This window comes from Silene latifolia, chromosome 11 (genome assembly GCF_048544455.1).
Source record: "Silene latifolia isolate original U9 population chromosome 11, ASM4854445v1, whole genome shotgun sequence".
Taxonomy (NCBI): Eukaryota; Viridiplantae; Streptophyta; class Magnoliopsida; order Caryophyllales; family Caryophyllaceae; genus Silene; species Silene latifolia.
In genome coordinates, this window is record NC_133536.1 from 205,736,401 (window position 1) to 205,750,902 (window position 14,502).

Consider the following 14,502-nt stretch of genomic DNA (forward strand, 5'->3'; position numbering starts at 1 on the left):
ACCGCATTAAGACAATCCGAGGCAATAATAAAACTATCCATGGACGCAAGGCCAGCTCTTAGACCCTCCCTAATGGCTAAGACTTCACTAACAAAGGGGGAAGGAGCAAGTAACCGACAAGACCAACCCCGAACCCAAGACCAGAATCATTCCTGACCACACACCCAATACAAGCAAGGAGGAGAGGGGGAGAAAGCCGCATCAACGTTGATTTTAAACCAACAAGGCGGGGGAAGGGCCCAACTACAAGAGTAAGAGGCAGAGCTAGTCACGGGAAGGGTGGGTGGTAAGCAATGGGACGAGGCAGAGGTCCAGGAAGAAGCAAGAGAGGCCGTGGCATCTCGAAAGAGGAGGGGCGGTCTGGGAGGGGTAGCTTTAAAGGTGGAGTCACACCGTTGGACCCAAAGACGCCACAAGACGAAGGAGAAAAGGGTAGCCCAAGACGAGTTACGAGAGGTACAATTCTCGTGGATCCAAGGCTGGAGATCAGGGGAGAAGAAAGAATGGTCAACGTTAAAGAGGGACCACACGGAGGTCGCGGCACTACAATCACGAAGGATGTGGATAGAAGATTCCTCAAGGGAAGGATTAGGGCACAAAAGGCAAGACGGGGAGGGGATGATATTCCTTTGGAAAAGAGTCAACTTGTGTGGTAACTTGTCCCACCACACAAGCCAAAGGAAGACTTTGATTTTTGGAAGGGTAGGGAGGTCCCAAATCCACTCAAGGGAAGGAGTGAAGGAAGGGGGATGGTTGTTCAGGTTAAGGAGGGAGGAGTAAGCAGAACTAATCGAGAATTTATCTTTAGGGGCGAGGGTGGTGGTGAGGAGGTCAGGTTTGCAGGCGGAGGGGAGAGGAATGGCAAGAATGGCGTTAAACACGACAGCAGGGAGGACAAAGTCAAGGCTATCAAGATTCCAAGCGCCATTAGAGATGATAGAATCCAGTTTAGCAATGGAAGAAGAGGAGGTGAGGGGGCCATGGATAACCGCACGGAGGGGTCCAAGGGAGGACCAACAATCAGTCCAGAGGCAAATGGAAGCACCATCACCAATGGACCAAATGATGTGGTCACGAAGGAGGGGGAAACCTACGCCCACATTTTTCCAGATGTGGGAGCCTTTACGAAAGGAATAGGGAGAAGGAGTCGGGTACTTGCTTCGAATAAAGAACGGAGGCCACGGAGTTCTTGTTCGAAGGAGGTTCCAACTAAGTTTAATAGAATAGGCATCGCCGAGAGGCCGAGCGACCTTGACACCAAGGCCCCCATGGGTCGGGGAAGGGTCACCAGGTCCCAATTGGAGAGGTGAAGTTTTTTGGAGGAGGATCCCGACCAAAGGAAGGACCTAGTAATCTTATCAATATCACTGAGGATGGAGGAGGGGAGGCGGACACATTGCATGGAGTGGGAGGGAATGGCGTTAATAGTGGAATTGATGAGGCAAAGCCTCCCAGCTTTAGATAGGAAGTTGGCTTTCCAGTTAGAAAGTTTGGATTGGATCGCATCAATAATGTGTCTGAGATCAGCTTTTTTAGGTTTGGTCCCTTTGAGAGGGAAGCCCAAGTAGGTGCCCAGATTAGAGGTTGCTTTAATTCCAAGGGCAGTTTCAAACATGTTAATATGATCGGTTGAGGTGTGCTTGGAGAAAAGGAGTTTGCTTTTGGAGAAATTGATTTTTTGTCCTGAGGAAGAGCAGAAGGTGTGGAGAGTGTCCTGAACGGCGCAAAGGTTCTTTTCGGAAGCCCTTATTACTTCAAATTTACTCCGTAGAATCTTTATAACCGTATTCGACTTGAAGCAAGTTCAAACTAAATCACACCAGCCTAAAAACTAGGCATGATGAACCTCAGACCTTAAAAATCATAGTATTATTAGGTGGCAAGGTCGGCCTGGCTCAGAGCCTCAGACCTTAAATCGACTCAATTCAACGTCGGGTAGGGCCGAGCCTACTAGACTGAAGCAAATTTTTATTTTTTTTTCCTTTTGACATTTTGGGTTGTAAAAGGTCAGCGAGCGGATCGTAGCGAGCCATGCCACTAGCAACCCGACCGCCAGGTGAGACAGAGGTCCAATTGCCACCTCTAAATTTGTAATAAAGGATCTTAGGTAATCCTGAAATAGAAATAACTTCATACTACTTTTTAAAAATATTTTATTTTCATTGTTTTGATGATATGTCCTAAAATATCCTTTTATTTTAAGTCATATCCATTAATTGAAAATCGAGATATCAAACTACTCCCTCCTATTCTCCATTTTGTTCCCCTTTGTTGTGGGCACAAGATTTTAGGAGGGGAATAAAGTATGAATTGTGTGAGTTGGATGGGGTTTGGTGATAGGAAAGATGAATGAATAAATAGGAATTAAATAAGGAATTGTGAGTTGGGTGGGGTTTGGTGATAGGAGAGAGGAATTAATAAATAAGAATTAAATAAAGAATTGTGAGTTGAGTAGGGTTTGGTGATAGAAGAGAGAAATAAATAAAATAAGAGTAAAAGTTTTCCAAAAAAGGAAAGAGGAAGAAAACCTGAATAATCCGTTTAAGGAAATAGGGAAGAAAATGGTGAATAAGAGGGAGTACTTTGTAATAATTTTAATAAATTGTACTTCCTCGATCTCAATAATTTTTTTAACATCTTTTATTCACTATAAAAAGTATTTTAATACGAAATAAAGGTAAATAAATTAGGTCGCCGAATGGAGTAGCTAATTTTTGTAGCTCACTTAGCTCGTGAATCGTGATCAGCTGACGGAGTCTATCATACCGTGGGCCTAGACCTGGTAGTGCAGTGTGAGCATATACTTTTGTGGGCCAATTAGTCAGGCTTAAGCCCACACAACTCACCAATCAAACATTTAATCTATGAAAATAATGTGCAAGCCCATTGGACTGTGGTACTTGTATCCATTTTTTTTCTTCACTTGACTGTTTCCGACCCATATTGTCATTAGCACAAGTAGACCTATCAAACGAGCCGGGTTTCGGATTGAGTTAGAATACGGGTCGGGTCAAATACGTGGCAAAGGAAGTTTATCGTGTCTTTTATTTTACCATTTTTCAGCCGAAAAACATACTTTTTAAAATTAAATCTATTTAATGTTATAATATAATTATATTCATTACTTATCGTACTTATATTAAGAAATTTATAAAAATAAAATGATTTTAATAAAGGATTAAATGATATACAAATTATATAAAATTGATTTTTAAATTAATTTTTTATTTAAATAATTAAAATAAATATTTTTCTAATAATATCTTGATTTATCTTTGACCCATCGGGTCAAACGAGTCGGGTCAATTTTGACCCTAAAATAACGACTCATTTCGAGCCGCGAGTCAAGATTTACGGGTCATTGACCTTGAAAAATCGAGGGGTCAGGCCGGGTGAAGTTTTGACAGGTCTAAGAACAAAGGGTGTACATTATAATAATTGAAAGTAGATGTGGTATTGTATATTAGTCACTTAAAATTCTTTATGAACTAATGAATTTTGTAATTAAATAACATGTGTCAACATAATTTTATTTATTAACCGTACCCTCAAAATCTGAAGTCATTTTGAAATAATGAATCCATCTTGAATCATTATAATTCATCTGCAAATCTAAATTTCAGTTTATTTTTAAAATTGTCAATTCGAGCACTGAGCAGACCAACTAAAATCGAGTTAGTTTTTCTCCGGTGTACCACAGGCATTAAGGAATAAGGATTGTTGTGACTTGTGGCAAACCTTTTTTTTTCTATAATAGTTATTTGAATATAGGATTATTATCAGTGGCGGAAGCAAGAATTAACCCCAGCAAGTAATGATTTAAAAGGAAAACTGAAAGAAAGAAAAAGTTAGAAAATTTTAACTAAAAATATTGAAATTTTCGAACGCCAATGAGGCAAGTGCCTCTACTAATTCCCCCTAATTCCACCACTGATAATTATCCAATAATGAAAATCTATCATAAGATATTAACACTAGTAGTAGAGATTAGAATGTGATTCTAAGATGCTCTCTATTTCTTTCTCTTCATTTCCTCTATAATATAATATACTCATATTTTAATATATTTTCTCTCTTCATTTATTAACTTTTTTTTTTATAAAACAATTACAAGTATTGGATCATCACAAGAATTGATCTAAGTTGTTTATAGGAAATGAAGGTCCATTTTTTTTTTTTGAAGAATGAAGAGAATCCGGACCACACTCACATACACAGATACACTAGGTCTCGTAGGTATATACGAGTTGTCTAAGAATGCAAACTAAATTAGGTTGGAAATGAAAGAAGCCAGACTGTAGTGTTGTGTAACTAGCTAAAACTAGCGTGACATCCTTCTTAATTAGGCCAAAAATAAGGTTTTGCCATTTCCATGTGCTATCACCTGATTTGCTTATCTGGTTTAGTTTACGTTTCATTTTCTACAACCAACCAATCTCACTTTTTTCTACTATGTTTTTGTCTTTCCTTTTTTTTTTTTCTTTATAAATACACTAGCATAAGTAGAATATGTAAAAAAGTTGATTAGGACCAAGAGAGTAACAAACATTACACTGTAAATCCGTTGTAATAAACTAAATCTCATTGAATTGTTTATTGGAAAACGATATTTATGAAATTTAGGCTATGTTCTTTTAGATTGAAACCATCTGAATTCAACTAAATAGGCCAAATCGAAACTTAATTTAAATTACATTGTGTTAAATAGAGTGGGATCTTAATCAGTCAAGTTTTTAAGCAAGTCATTTCTAATATTTTAATACAATAGCTTCATATTATATTTTAATTCACTCAACTCATATTAGTAAACATATTTTATCATTTTCTTAAAAATATGATTTCGTACTTCCTTAAATAAGAATACTCGGTAATAACCAATTGCAATACCACTATTTTACATGTCTTTATATAGACCCATCATTTTATCAATTTTCATCATATTGTATGGTAGAGGGTGGTACCGAAACTAGGTATAGAAACATCATATTTAAAAAAAAATAGTAATGCATTTTCCTTAAACAATATAATAAGTATAAAATGCATGATGATTAAGAAACCTCATTTTACAAGAAACCTCAACATGGCCCACTCCCTTGGTTCCTTCTTTAAGAACCAACCAACAACCAAGACAAAAAACATTTAAAAGCATATAATTAATATACAAAAAATGAACAATAAAAAAAAGGTGAAAAAAACAAAATAAAGAGAGAAATGAACATTTAATAAAGTAGAAAGAATATCACATGGCGTAACATGGTAAGATAGAGAAGTATAAAAAAAAAGAGTATGAATGCAAATGGTATAAGAGCGGTGATCTCATGAATTCATGGTAAGATGCTTAGCTTACCAGCTAATTGATCACCAACTAACTTGCCTCTTGATAGTTTGTTGCCCTTTCTTTTTGGCTTTGGTTAAAGTTGTTGCACCATACCACACTCTAAAGCTATTATTATTACCTCTTTCCCATCCTTTACTTTGGTAGATATTTGAGAGTTCTGAAGTTAGACATGATAAACGGGTCAATCGGATCGAATTTGGATAAGGTTATTTCAGATCACGAATTCTCATTGAAAACGGATGAAGACGGATAACGATCCTCTCACAAAATGCAAGTGGGTTTGTGAGAGGGACACTATCCGTCTTCAGCTTGTGACGGATAGTGTCTGTCTTCAATGAGACGGACTGATTTCAAATTCAGGTCATTCTCGGATTTATTGCTACCAAATTTTTAGGATAATGGTCAATTTACAACAATAAACATTCAGATCATATTGGTTCTTCGGATTATGGGCATGATCGGGTCCTCAACTCGGGGGTCAGGCTGAGTTATTTGGGTAGGAATTCTTCGGATTGGGTCAATTTTGACAAGTCTGATTATTATTCATGTGTAGCCAAGTAAAAAAGATTTTGTTTACTAACAATTAGATTAAACAATAACTTCCTTGAGCTACAATTATGTCTTACTAACTCCATTGAAGATAGTAAAGCAAATTAAATAGCGGTAATTAAAAAATTTAACAGAAAAGCCCTAATAAAAACGATGTTAGATGCCTAATGGATAAGTACAAGCAATTTAAATGAAGCCAATATAGATTGCAGATCTTAATTTCAAACTTATATGAAACTAATCTCTTATTTTACTTGCTATCACGTATATTCAAAAGGTAACGATTATTTTCCTGGGTAAAAAACAAGGGTTATATTTGACATTTGATTTTTCATTTTGGTACACCTAATATTTGCTGATGGAAGGAAAATTGGTACTTTAAATGAGTTTGACTTTTACCTTTGTGACATATAGGGTTCTTAAAACAATAATTAAAACAACCTTGTAATTGCAGTTACTTATGCAATACTCCACGCAGTTGACCGTTAAACCCACAGGTGTTTAAATTAGAAAAGATTACTTATTTCTGTACGTCAACTCGGTTTCTTATTCAATGTTTTCAAACACAGAATCTGCATCTTCCCTATCTCCACGGGATTGCTGCAATCATTCTTCAAAAACTCTATAAAAAGACCAAGTATCATGGAATTAATAAACGCGTAGTTTATTTTAAGAGACGAGTTTCAAACCAGGTCATGCACAACTCATAGAACTTTAGAAATATGATGAAAATTACATTAATGTGGACAAATTCATCTTGTTAGGTTGTTCGGGACAAATTCCGTCAAATTGACTAAATAAAGCGGAGTAATGAGAAAAAAATCTCAACTTTATTAAAAAAAATTCCTAGTCTTTACAAAAAAATAAAGAACATGGGATTTCCGATTTGGAAAAACCCCTTATTCTATTACAAATCATTTACAAAAGGGCCGAACGGCTCCCACACTAATGGAGCCATCGACAATGAATAATGGTGAAATTAAACCCCCTGTAAGAACATTAGCTACATGAATATCGCGTATACCTTTTTTTCTACAATATTTTCCTTATACCTCCAATAATTCTTATACCTGTCACATTTTTTTTTTTCAATTTCTACATAAAAATTAGAAACCTAAGAGTAGCTATAAAAGAAAAAAAGAATTCAAGCTACCGAGTCGGTGAGTTTAGGAATGATGGAGTGTTGTTTCCCATTTTGCTTAGCTTGATGGTCAGACCAGTAAGCTTGAGCAGCCAATACCCTGTCTAAAAGCTCTTGGGGAACCGGCTCTCCTCGCCTTTGCTGCGGGGCGATTCTTGCCGTGTGGACCAAGGTTTTCCACTTATCCTGGAACAAATCATAAAGGAAAAAACATCAATGACAGCCACAGGTAACAAAAATACAACTCAGGTCATGTGATCATAAAGATAAGCCCTTAATGATCCAGGAAATCATAGGATTAATTGTTTATTCGGTATGATTAAAGCGATTTACAAGATCAGTTTGGCTAGAGAACAATTAAACAACCCATGTGGATCACAGCCTTTTCCTTCTCAGAATATTTTGGAGCCATGTTTAGATTCATGTCTCCCCCTAACATATAGATATCCCTTTGTTTTACCCATTTGTTTACTTTTGCTTCCCTATCGGTTTTTTCCCGGTTTGGAAATATATACAAGCAATATGTTGATGATCACGGAATTTGATCCCTGGTCATGACTCATGAGTACCATCTCTCATGACTTTACCAGCTAATTTAGCTGATAAGTGCTGATGGATAGATTAGAGGGTGGTAATGATAGGGCCTACCAATCACATGGGCATTGAGAACACGCCAAAAATAAGGGCAAAACCGTCTTCTAACACAAAACGAACTACTCTATTCTATTTTGTAAGGGGAAATAAGGTAAACGTAAACTATTGATGGGGACAGAAGGAGTAAACAATAAACATAAACAAATGGTAGGGACGCGCTAAAAGGAAGACGTTAACAACAAACGATCGAGATGGACGGAGTAACGGAGGAACAATAAGAGTTATCAACCACAAATATTCAACAACATTAATGTGTAAAATATTGTTATGTTATCTTGTCAGAAAGGAGCTAGGCCATCACTGTCAACATAATGAGAAAGTAATGTGCAAGTGACCTTTAAGGTATAGTTCCAATCCCTAAAGGATGGAACAACAAGTGAGCCAACCAAACAAAGATAACTATAGCAATGAAAACAATGTTAGGACTTATGAATTAGGACCACACCATTTCAAGGAGAAGAATAAGGTAGATTCCCTTAGCATAATAAAGAGTTAAATTTATGTGGAAGGTCTTTGTTTACAAAAAATACAAAGCGGTGACAATGAGTTTTTCGAAAGTTTTCGAGAATAAGGTACATCACATCAAGAAAATAGAATGAGAACAAGAACAACGATAATAATGGCGAAAGGTGGTTGTTACCTTCAAATCCACGTAAGTTCGATGACCCGCATTCTCGAAGGAACATAACTTAACATCGCGCCACCTTCAAAAAGGGAAAAATTTTAGTTACTTGATGAAATTGATCGTCTCATACAAGACTCGCTAAAAACACGTGGCGAAAGAAAACATAAAACTTGTACAAGATGGTCTATGTAAGAGTAAGACCGTCTCATACAAGACTCGCTAAAAACAAATTGCAAAAAAATTGTACGAGCAAGAGAGAGAGGAAAATTAGCTAGGTACCTTCCAGTTCCGAGTTTCTCCACAGCATGGACAAGTGCTTCTACCTCAGTAACAGAAAATGGTCGCCTAGTACGGCGTTGTCCTATCTCGGAACGCTTAGTCCTCTGATTCATAGGCAGTACAGCTAATGCTTTCATGGAAGCATCAGGAACCGGTACCAGAGCCTTAGAATCAGAGACATTTTTCTCTGGCAATTCTACAGCAGGAGACGGAAAAATGCCCCTAGAACTTGCAGTAGGGCTGTTTGAATCAGTCACTGAAGGTTTATCTAGTGAGCCAAGTAGAAACACGTCTTTCTTATTGTCGAACTCGGACCTGAAAATAAGTCAGATTGACAAGACTAAAAGTCAATAACATAACACTAAATAATAAACACCTTCAAAAAGAAACGACAGCGAAGTTGGTTACAAGCAGGCACCTTTTTGAAAATTTGGGTGAGTGGCACAAAAGTGAAGAAGAAGGTTCTTTAGGGCTTATTGGCGGAGAAGGTAGCTTAGGACTATTTGGTTCCAGCATAAACCCAACAGTATCCATATTGTCATTTTGGGATATGCCAGCTTGAAGCAAAGTTCTGTTGTCATCTCGGATTTTCTTTCCCTGAAGAAGTACACCAACACGTAATCCGCCGCCCAGTATAGATGTCACAGCCTCTAGTACAGTTCTCTGTAGCGGAATTTAGTAAGTTAGCAATTATAAGTAATAAAAAAAGATAAGCATTTCACAATCGTTATTATCGGGAGAGAACAAAATAAATATACTTTACAAGTTAGGGCAGTGATCATTCAGAGGACGAAACAGAGAAGAGCCAAGAACTTGAGAGGACATATTTAAATTCCGATTTTGAGCAATCAGCAAACTAGGCCAAATCAAGCAGACTATCGAAAGACAATGCCACAAAAATAAATGGGTTGAATACCTTAAGTGAACCAACGGTTGTACTCTCCGGGACCTCCACGAAAAGCTCAGGGACTTTAAAGGACTTTATACTAAGCCGCACTGCAAGAAAAACATATTTCAGATAAGAAGTTCTAGATTGCCAGCTGAATTCTTCTCCTAATGCAACAAAATATACAGAGTTTATCTGAAAATTCTAACAGTACCTTGAGAATTTGATGAATTGCAAGAATTCAGGCTCTTTAACCCAGGAAAAAGCTTTCCATTTCCTGCACATAAGAAATATCGACTCATCCAATCAGAATTCCCTTGCTACAAAATCTCATTCAGGAGCACTAATAATGAAGAACTGTTGAAAAAATTATACCTTCATCAAGCTTCTCAGCAATTGTATTATTGTCGTCATCCCTACTCTTCTCGGGTGAGTTAGAAACACTTTCACAACTAATTCCCCCATCATAAGTCACAATTGAGTTTCTATCAAATAATCTCCTCTTCTTGAAAGGAGTGTTACGCTGAGACCTGTCGATTTCATAACAAGGTCTCTTCTTGTGGTAATCGTGCTTCGCTGCACCACCTATAGATGAAGAAAATATAAATCAGAAACTTAGTAAAGTTCATCAACTTCAACAAAAGGCCGAAGACGCTACACATCAATCGCAAAGCATTAACAGAAGCGCACCAGTGTTAGTCTGTTCAAAGTCCTTCAGTTTTGGAGCTGTCTTCCAGTATTTGGATGTTAGCATCTTCCTGAATCTGCGGTCTCCAATATGGGTCGGAGACCTAAATATCTTCCTTGTATTGTTAGGTTGAGAGCAACGAGAAAGAATTTCGTCATCATCGTTACAACTTATCTTTACATCATTCACATTCTTGAGAAAAGAATTGTTAGGAGCAGCGTCCCTACGAGGGGAGAACTCAACCGGAGACTTGTTAGCCATAGTTAAATCTCCAGAAGCACCCCGATGAATATCTAGTTTCCTATTCAGCGTATTCTCTACATTAATGTTATGACTGTCATTTGAGTCCCCGCTTAAGGGGAAATCCCGTGTAATTTTATTAGAAAGCTTTACAGTATCATCATGATTTTTCTGAGCTACCAATTTGGAATCAGGATAAATTTTCTCAGAACACACCGAACTTGCGAGAGGAGAGACATGCTCTCCATTCACAGCTTCGAGTTTCTCCTTACAAATACCCTTTGAATTTCCCGAGAAATAGACACTACCCTCAGAGCTACCCTGATCATCATGCTCTCCTCCCATAGGTTTATCTACATCTTTCGGCTCCTTCTTTATAGTACCATTATTCCCAATGCCATTTTTGTCGAATCCCACATTAGCGCTACTCGAAGCAGAAGAGCATGCACTCTCTTCCAACAATTTCCCAGCCACAGTGGCCAGCAAATCAAATGCACACATTTGGGTACCTTCGATCTTTTTCTCACGCAAACTCCGCTTCTGAAATAACCAATGCCGGTCTCAATTATTACATAAAACTTCAAAATAAAGCAATGTCAATCAAACTACCAAAATTTCAGAACAAAAACTAACCCTTATGGATCTGGGAGCTCTAGGTACGACAGGCGAACGGTATCCATTCAATCTATTATCCAACATTCTCTTTACCAACACCATTTTAACAACACATGCCAGGGGAAAAATGCTACAGAAATGGTAAGGGTATCCTGCATAAGAATAACAATTTCATTCAAACCCGCGAAAATTTACAAAGATTGCTTGATAAACCCATAACTTCAACTAAGGTTTAACCCTAGATCCTAAATTTGTATCAAATCCAAATTAGGAATCACTAATTAAGCTAATCTAACAGAATTAACCTCAAAATCATACTTGATCATTACTATTTCATTAAAATCAACAAATGATTAACAATTCTATTAATTCTCAATTACAAATTAGGGTAGAAAATCAACAAACAAACAATTACAACAAAACAAAATTCAATTTTTATCTATGATCATACATATAGAATCACTCAAAATTCTTGAATTGTAACATAATCATACTACTTGCTAAATTCAAACATAAACCATGATTAATACACCAAAATTCTAGATCATAACATCATGATCATCATTTCCTATGATCATATCATAGTTGGGGGTTCGATTCTCACCCGAGACATAAGTGCGCTCATTTCCTATGATCATCAACCCATAATTACAATAATTAACATACATACTAAATCAAAAACCATAAATTCTAAACACCAACATAATTCCACCAAACTTTCACCAAAAAACAAAATTCAAAAACCTTAAAGATCACAACTTTAACAACAAAAATTACAAAAACTCACCTGATCAACAAAACCCAAATGATTGATCTTCAAACAAATTAAACCCAACTTGTTAAAATCTTTAAATTCCCACAAATTTATCTAAACTCTACCTATCTATCTACAAGTATATGATTAAAAATATCAAATTTATCTACAATTCAATAATAAGATTTAAATATAACAAATACCCAACAAAAAATGAAGAATTATTTGTCATTTTTCATTGTTTTTACAAAGAATTGGTGAATATGTATAAATGGGTAATGATGATCATTATCAATCAAGTTACGCAACATGAAAAAATTGTATATTTTTTATTTAAATTTTATTGCCATTTTTATTTTTGTTGTGTGTGTTTCTCTCTCTAAAAAGTGTATGAATCTCTCTCTAGATTTTGTTTTTGTGGGGACAACACAAACAAAAACACAACACAAACCTTCTCTTATTACAAAAACCCCGAGGTATAAGGAGGATTTTATTTTTATTTTTATTTTTTAATTTAATTATTTAATTATTTTATCTTTATTTTTTAAAATATATTTTTATTATTAAAAAAATAACCCCAAAAACTGTGCTTAAACCCCAACCAAATCTCTCAGCCACATAACTGGCTATAGCCGGTTACCAAAGGTAATTTATTTTTATTTATTTTTTTTGTTGGAAAAAGTTAAAAAAAAAAAAAAGTTGAAATTTTATAGAGGAGACGTGTGAGGTGGAACTTGGGAGGGGTAGTAATTGTACTTTAGTTAATGTTAAAGTTACTCAAAATGGGTTAATTGAATTTTTTTGATTTGATAATATAGGATTATAAGAGTATTAAATACAACTACTTGATTGATTAAATAGTTAATTATGATCTTGTGTCATGTTCCCTTGTCCACCTACCGTATTTTATCTTTCTTATTAGCATCTAATCTTGTGTATAACACATTCATCTTTTCTTATTTATCAAACTTATACTCCTCCCAACTTTTCAAAGTATATCGATTATACTAAAGCTGGTTTCGATTTCGGTTTCAGTTTAATTTCGATCGAGTTCATTTCAGTTAGTCATTTTTATCAGTTTGTAATGTTTCGAGTCGAGAACGAATGAGATCGGCTTAATATCATCAGTTCAACTGAGTTTTAGGTCATGTATGTCTTAACCGAGGGTAAAAATTTAGCATATTAACCCTCATACTTTTCATTTTGATTGTTAATATTCAAAGTGCTATTAGTTAAATAAAGAATCAATGAAATACCTTTGAAAGATAGAGGGTTTGTATAAGAAAATAAATATCTTTTATTCAAGTTAGTTTGTTTCCCGTTTATTATCGATTCAGATGTATTCATGCTCGGGTATCAATCGGGAAAATTGAATTCACTTGGATCCAGTTTGAAACAAGTTTCTGGTACTATTCGGGTTCAATTGGATGCTCGATTAGTTATCAATTCAGATATTTTTTTTATTTTTGAATTCAGGTTTATTTTGACTAATCCTCCCCGCTAGGTTGGTGATCACATTAGAGCGTATAACAACTGCCTTCAATCACCACACAATAGCATGGTTGTTCTGATACCATTTATAACCATTCGACCCCCCACCGTATCTTAACACAACCACAATAAGATGAGATGTGCACCCCTAAAGCCCATTATTTTTGTATTGACTTAATACGCCAAAAGTACAAGACCTTGCTAAGTTGTTACTAAGTGGTGGTCTAGATTATATGATTTAAAACATAATTATATATTCACCATAAAAAATACCTTTTTCAAGGTTATAAAAATTGGGACAAGGGAGTGTAATTTGATGTACTAATAAAAAAAAATAGGACATTAATGAAATTGTATTCCCAGAATTCAAAACATTTCGAATTTTGGCTAATAATTACGAGTACTAAATTTAAGTTAAAATAATAGACTGATGAATCAAACAATTATTAAGGGCAGTGACAATGGTAAAGGTTTTATACCATCTTTTTCACTGTCACATCGATATTGCTTGCCAATTCATGGATTATACAACCAGTGGTATATGTTGTACGGTGTAAAATCTGAGTTTTGTGATAAAGTATGCGAGCTTTATGTTAAAGAATATGAGCTTCATTAGAAAATATTGAGCTTATTCATTTACACATTAAAAGCATGATTTGAATTAGCTCAGAAAGAATACATATAAGCTCATATTCTTATACCTTAGTTGTACAATGCTTATGATACAACTGGATGTATATTTGTGATTGCTTTATTATGTATGAAACTTTTTTTTTCTCCTCAATGCTAGAAGTTCCATAACACCTTCTTATGGGATCCATTATTTTCTATTTTAGATATGAAACCGGTTCTCTATATTAGAAACCAAGGAATATAAGGAGTTATTTATTATGTAGAACAATGGATAAAGAACTCCTTATAAGATATGAAAGTTTTCTTTCATCATATTGCTTTTGCTGTAAGAGTGCTTGACAAGTAGTATATTTTAATAGATTAATGCAACTCTACTTTCTTTGTATAAATGTCATGATATCTATTATTTACTAAACACATTTAATAAAAAAAATGTATTGATCAAATCTGTTATAACTTATAAGAATTCACTTAAATGACTAATATATAGGAAATATATATCTACATTACAATTAGCCTTGGGAGATTGTTGAAATATATTATAACAAACAAATTTAAGGTTCCGTTTGGCAAGATATTTCAGGTACCTGATTTGGTCAAATTAGCTTA

At 35.4% G+C, this 14,502-nt stretch overlaps 1 protein-coding gene across 1 annotated transcript; it reads right to left on the reverse strand.

Annotated features, from left to right (window-relative positions):
* Nucleotides 1–6,698: 6,698 nt before the first annotated feature.
* On the reverse strand, nt 6,699–12,231 carry LOC141612436 (telomere repeat-binding protein 4-like). Its single transcript, XM_074431210.1, has 10 exons — nt 11,803–12,231; nt 11,034–11,167; nt 10,163–10,940; nt 9,848–10,057; nt 9,687–9,749; nt 9,503–9,582; nt 9,005–9,249; nt 8,587–8,901; nt 8,323–8,386; nt 6,699–7,214 (listed from the first exon to the last, which is right to left on the reverse strand). Exons 2-10 carry the CDS (start codon nt 11,115–11,117, stop codon nt 7,032–7,034), a joined length of 2,022 nt encoding a protein of 673 aa, XP_074287311.1. The 5' UTR covers nt 11,118–11,167; nt 11,803–12,231; the 3' UTR covers nt 6,699–7,031.
* Between the last annotated feature and the right edge of the window lie 2,271 nt (nt 12,232–14,502).

Bases quoted from the DNA above. Each gene is read 5' to 3' on its own strand.
- LOC141612436 (XM_074431210.1), bottom strand. From the start codon at position 11,117: ATGGTGTTGGTAAAGAGAATGTTGGATAATAGATTGAATGGATACCGT. The intron at 10,058-10,162 runs GTGCGCTTCTGT...CTTCATCTATAG, and splicing joins CTTTGAACAGACTAACACTG to GTGGTGCAGCGAAGCACGAT. The intron at 9,250-9,502 runs GTATTCAACCCA...ATTCCGCTACAG, and splicing joins CAACCGTTGGTTCACTTAAG to AGAACTGTACTAGAGGCTGT.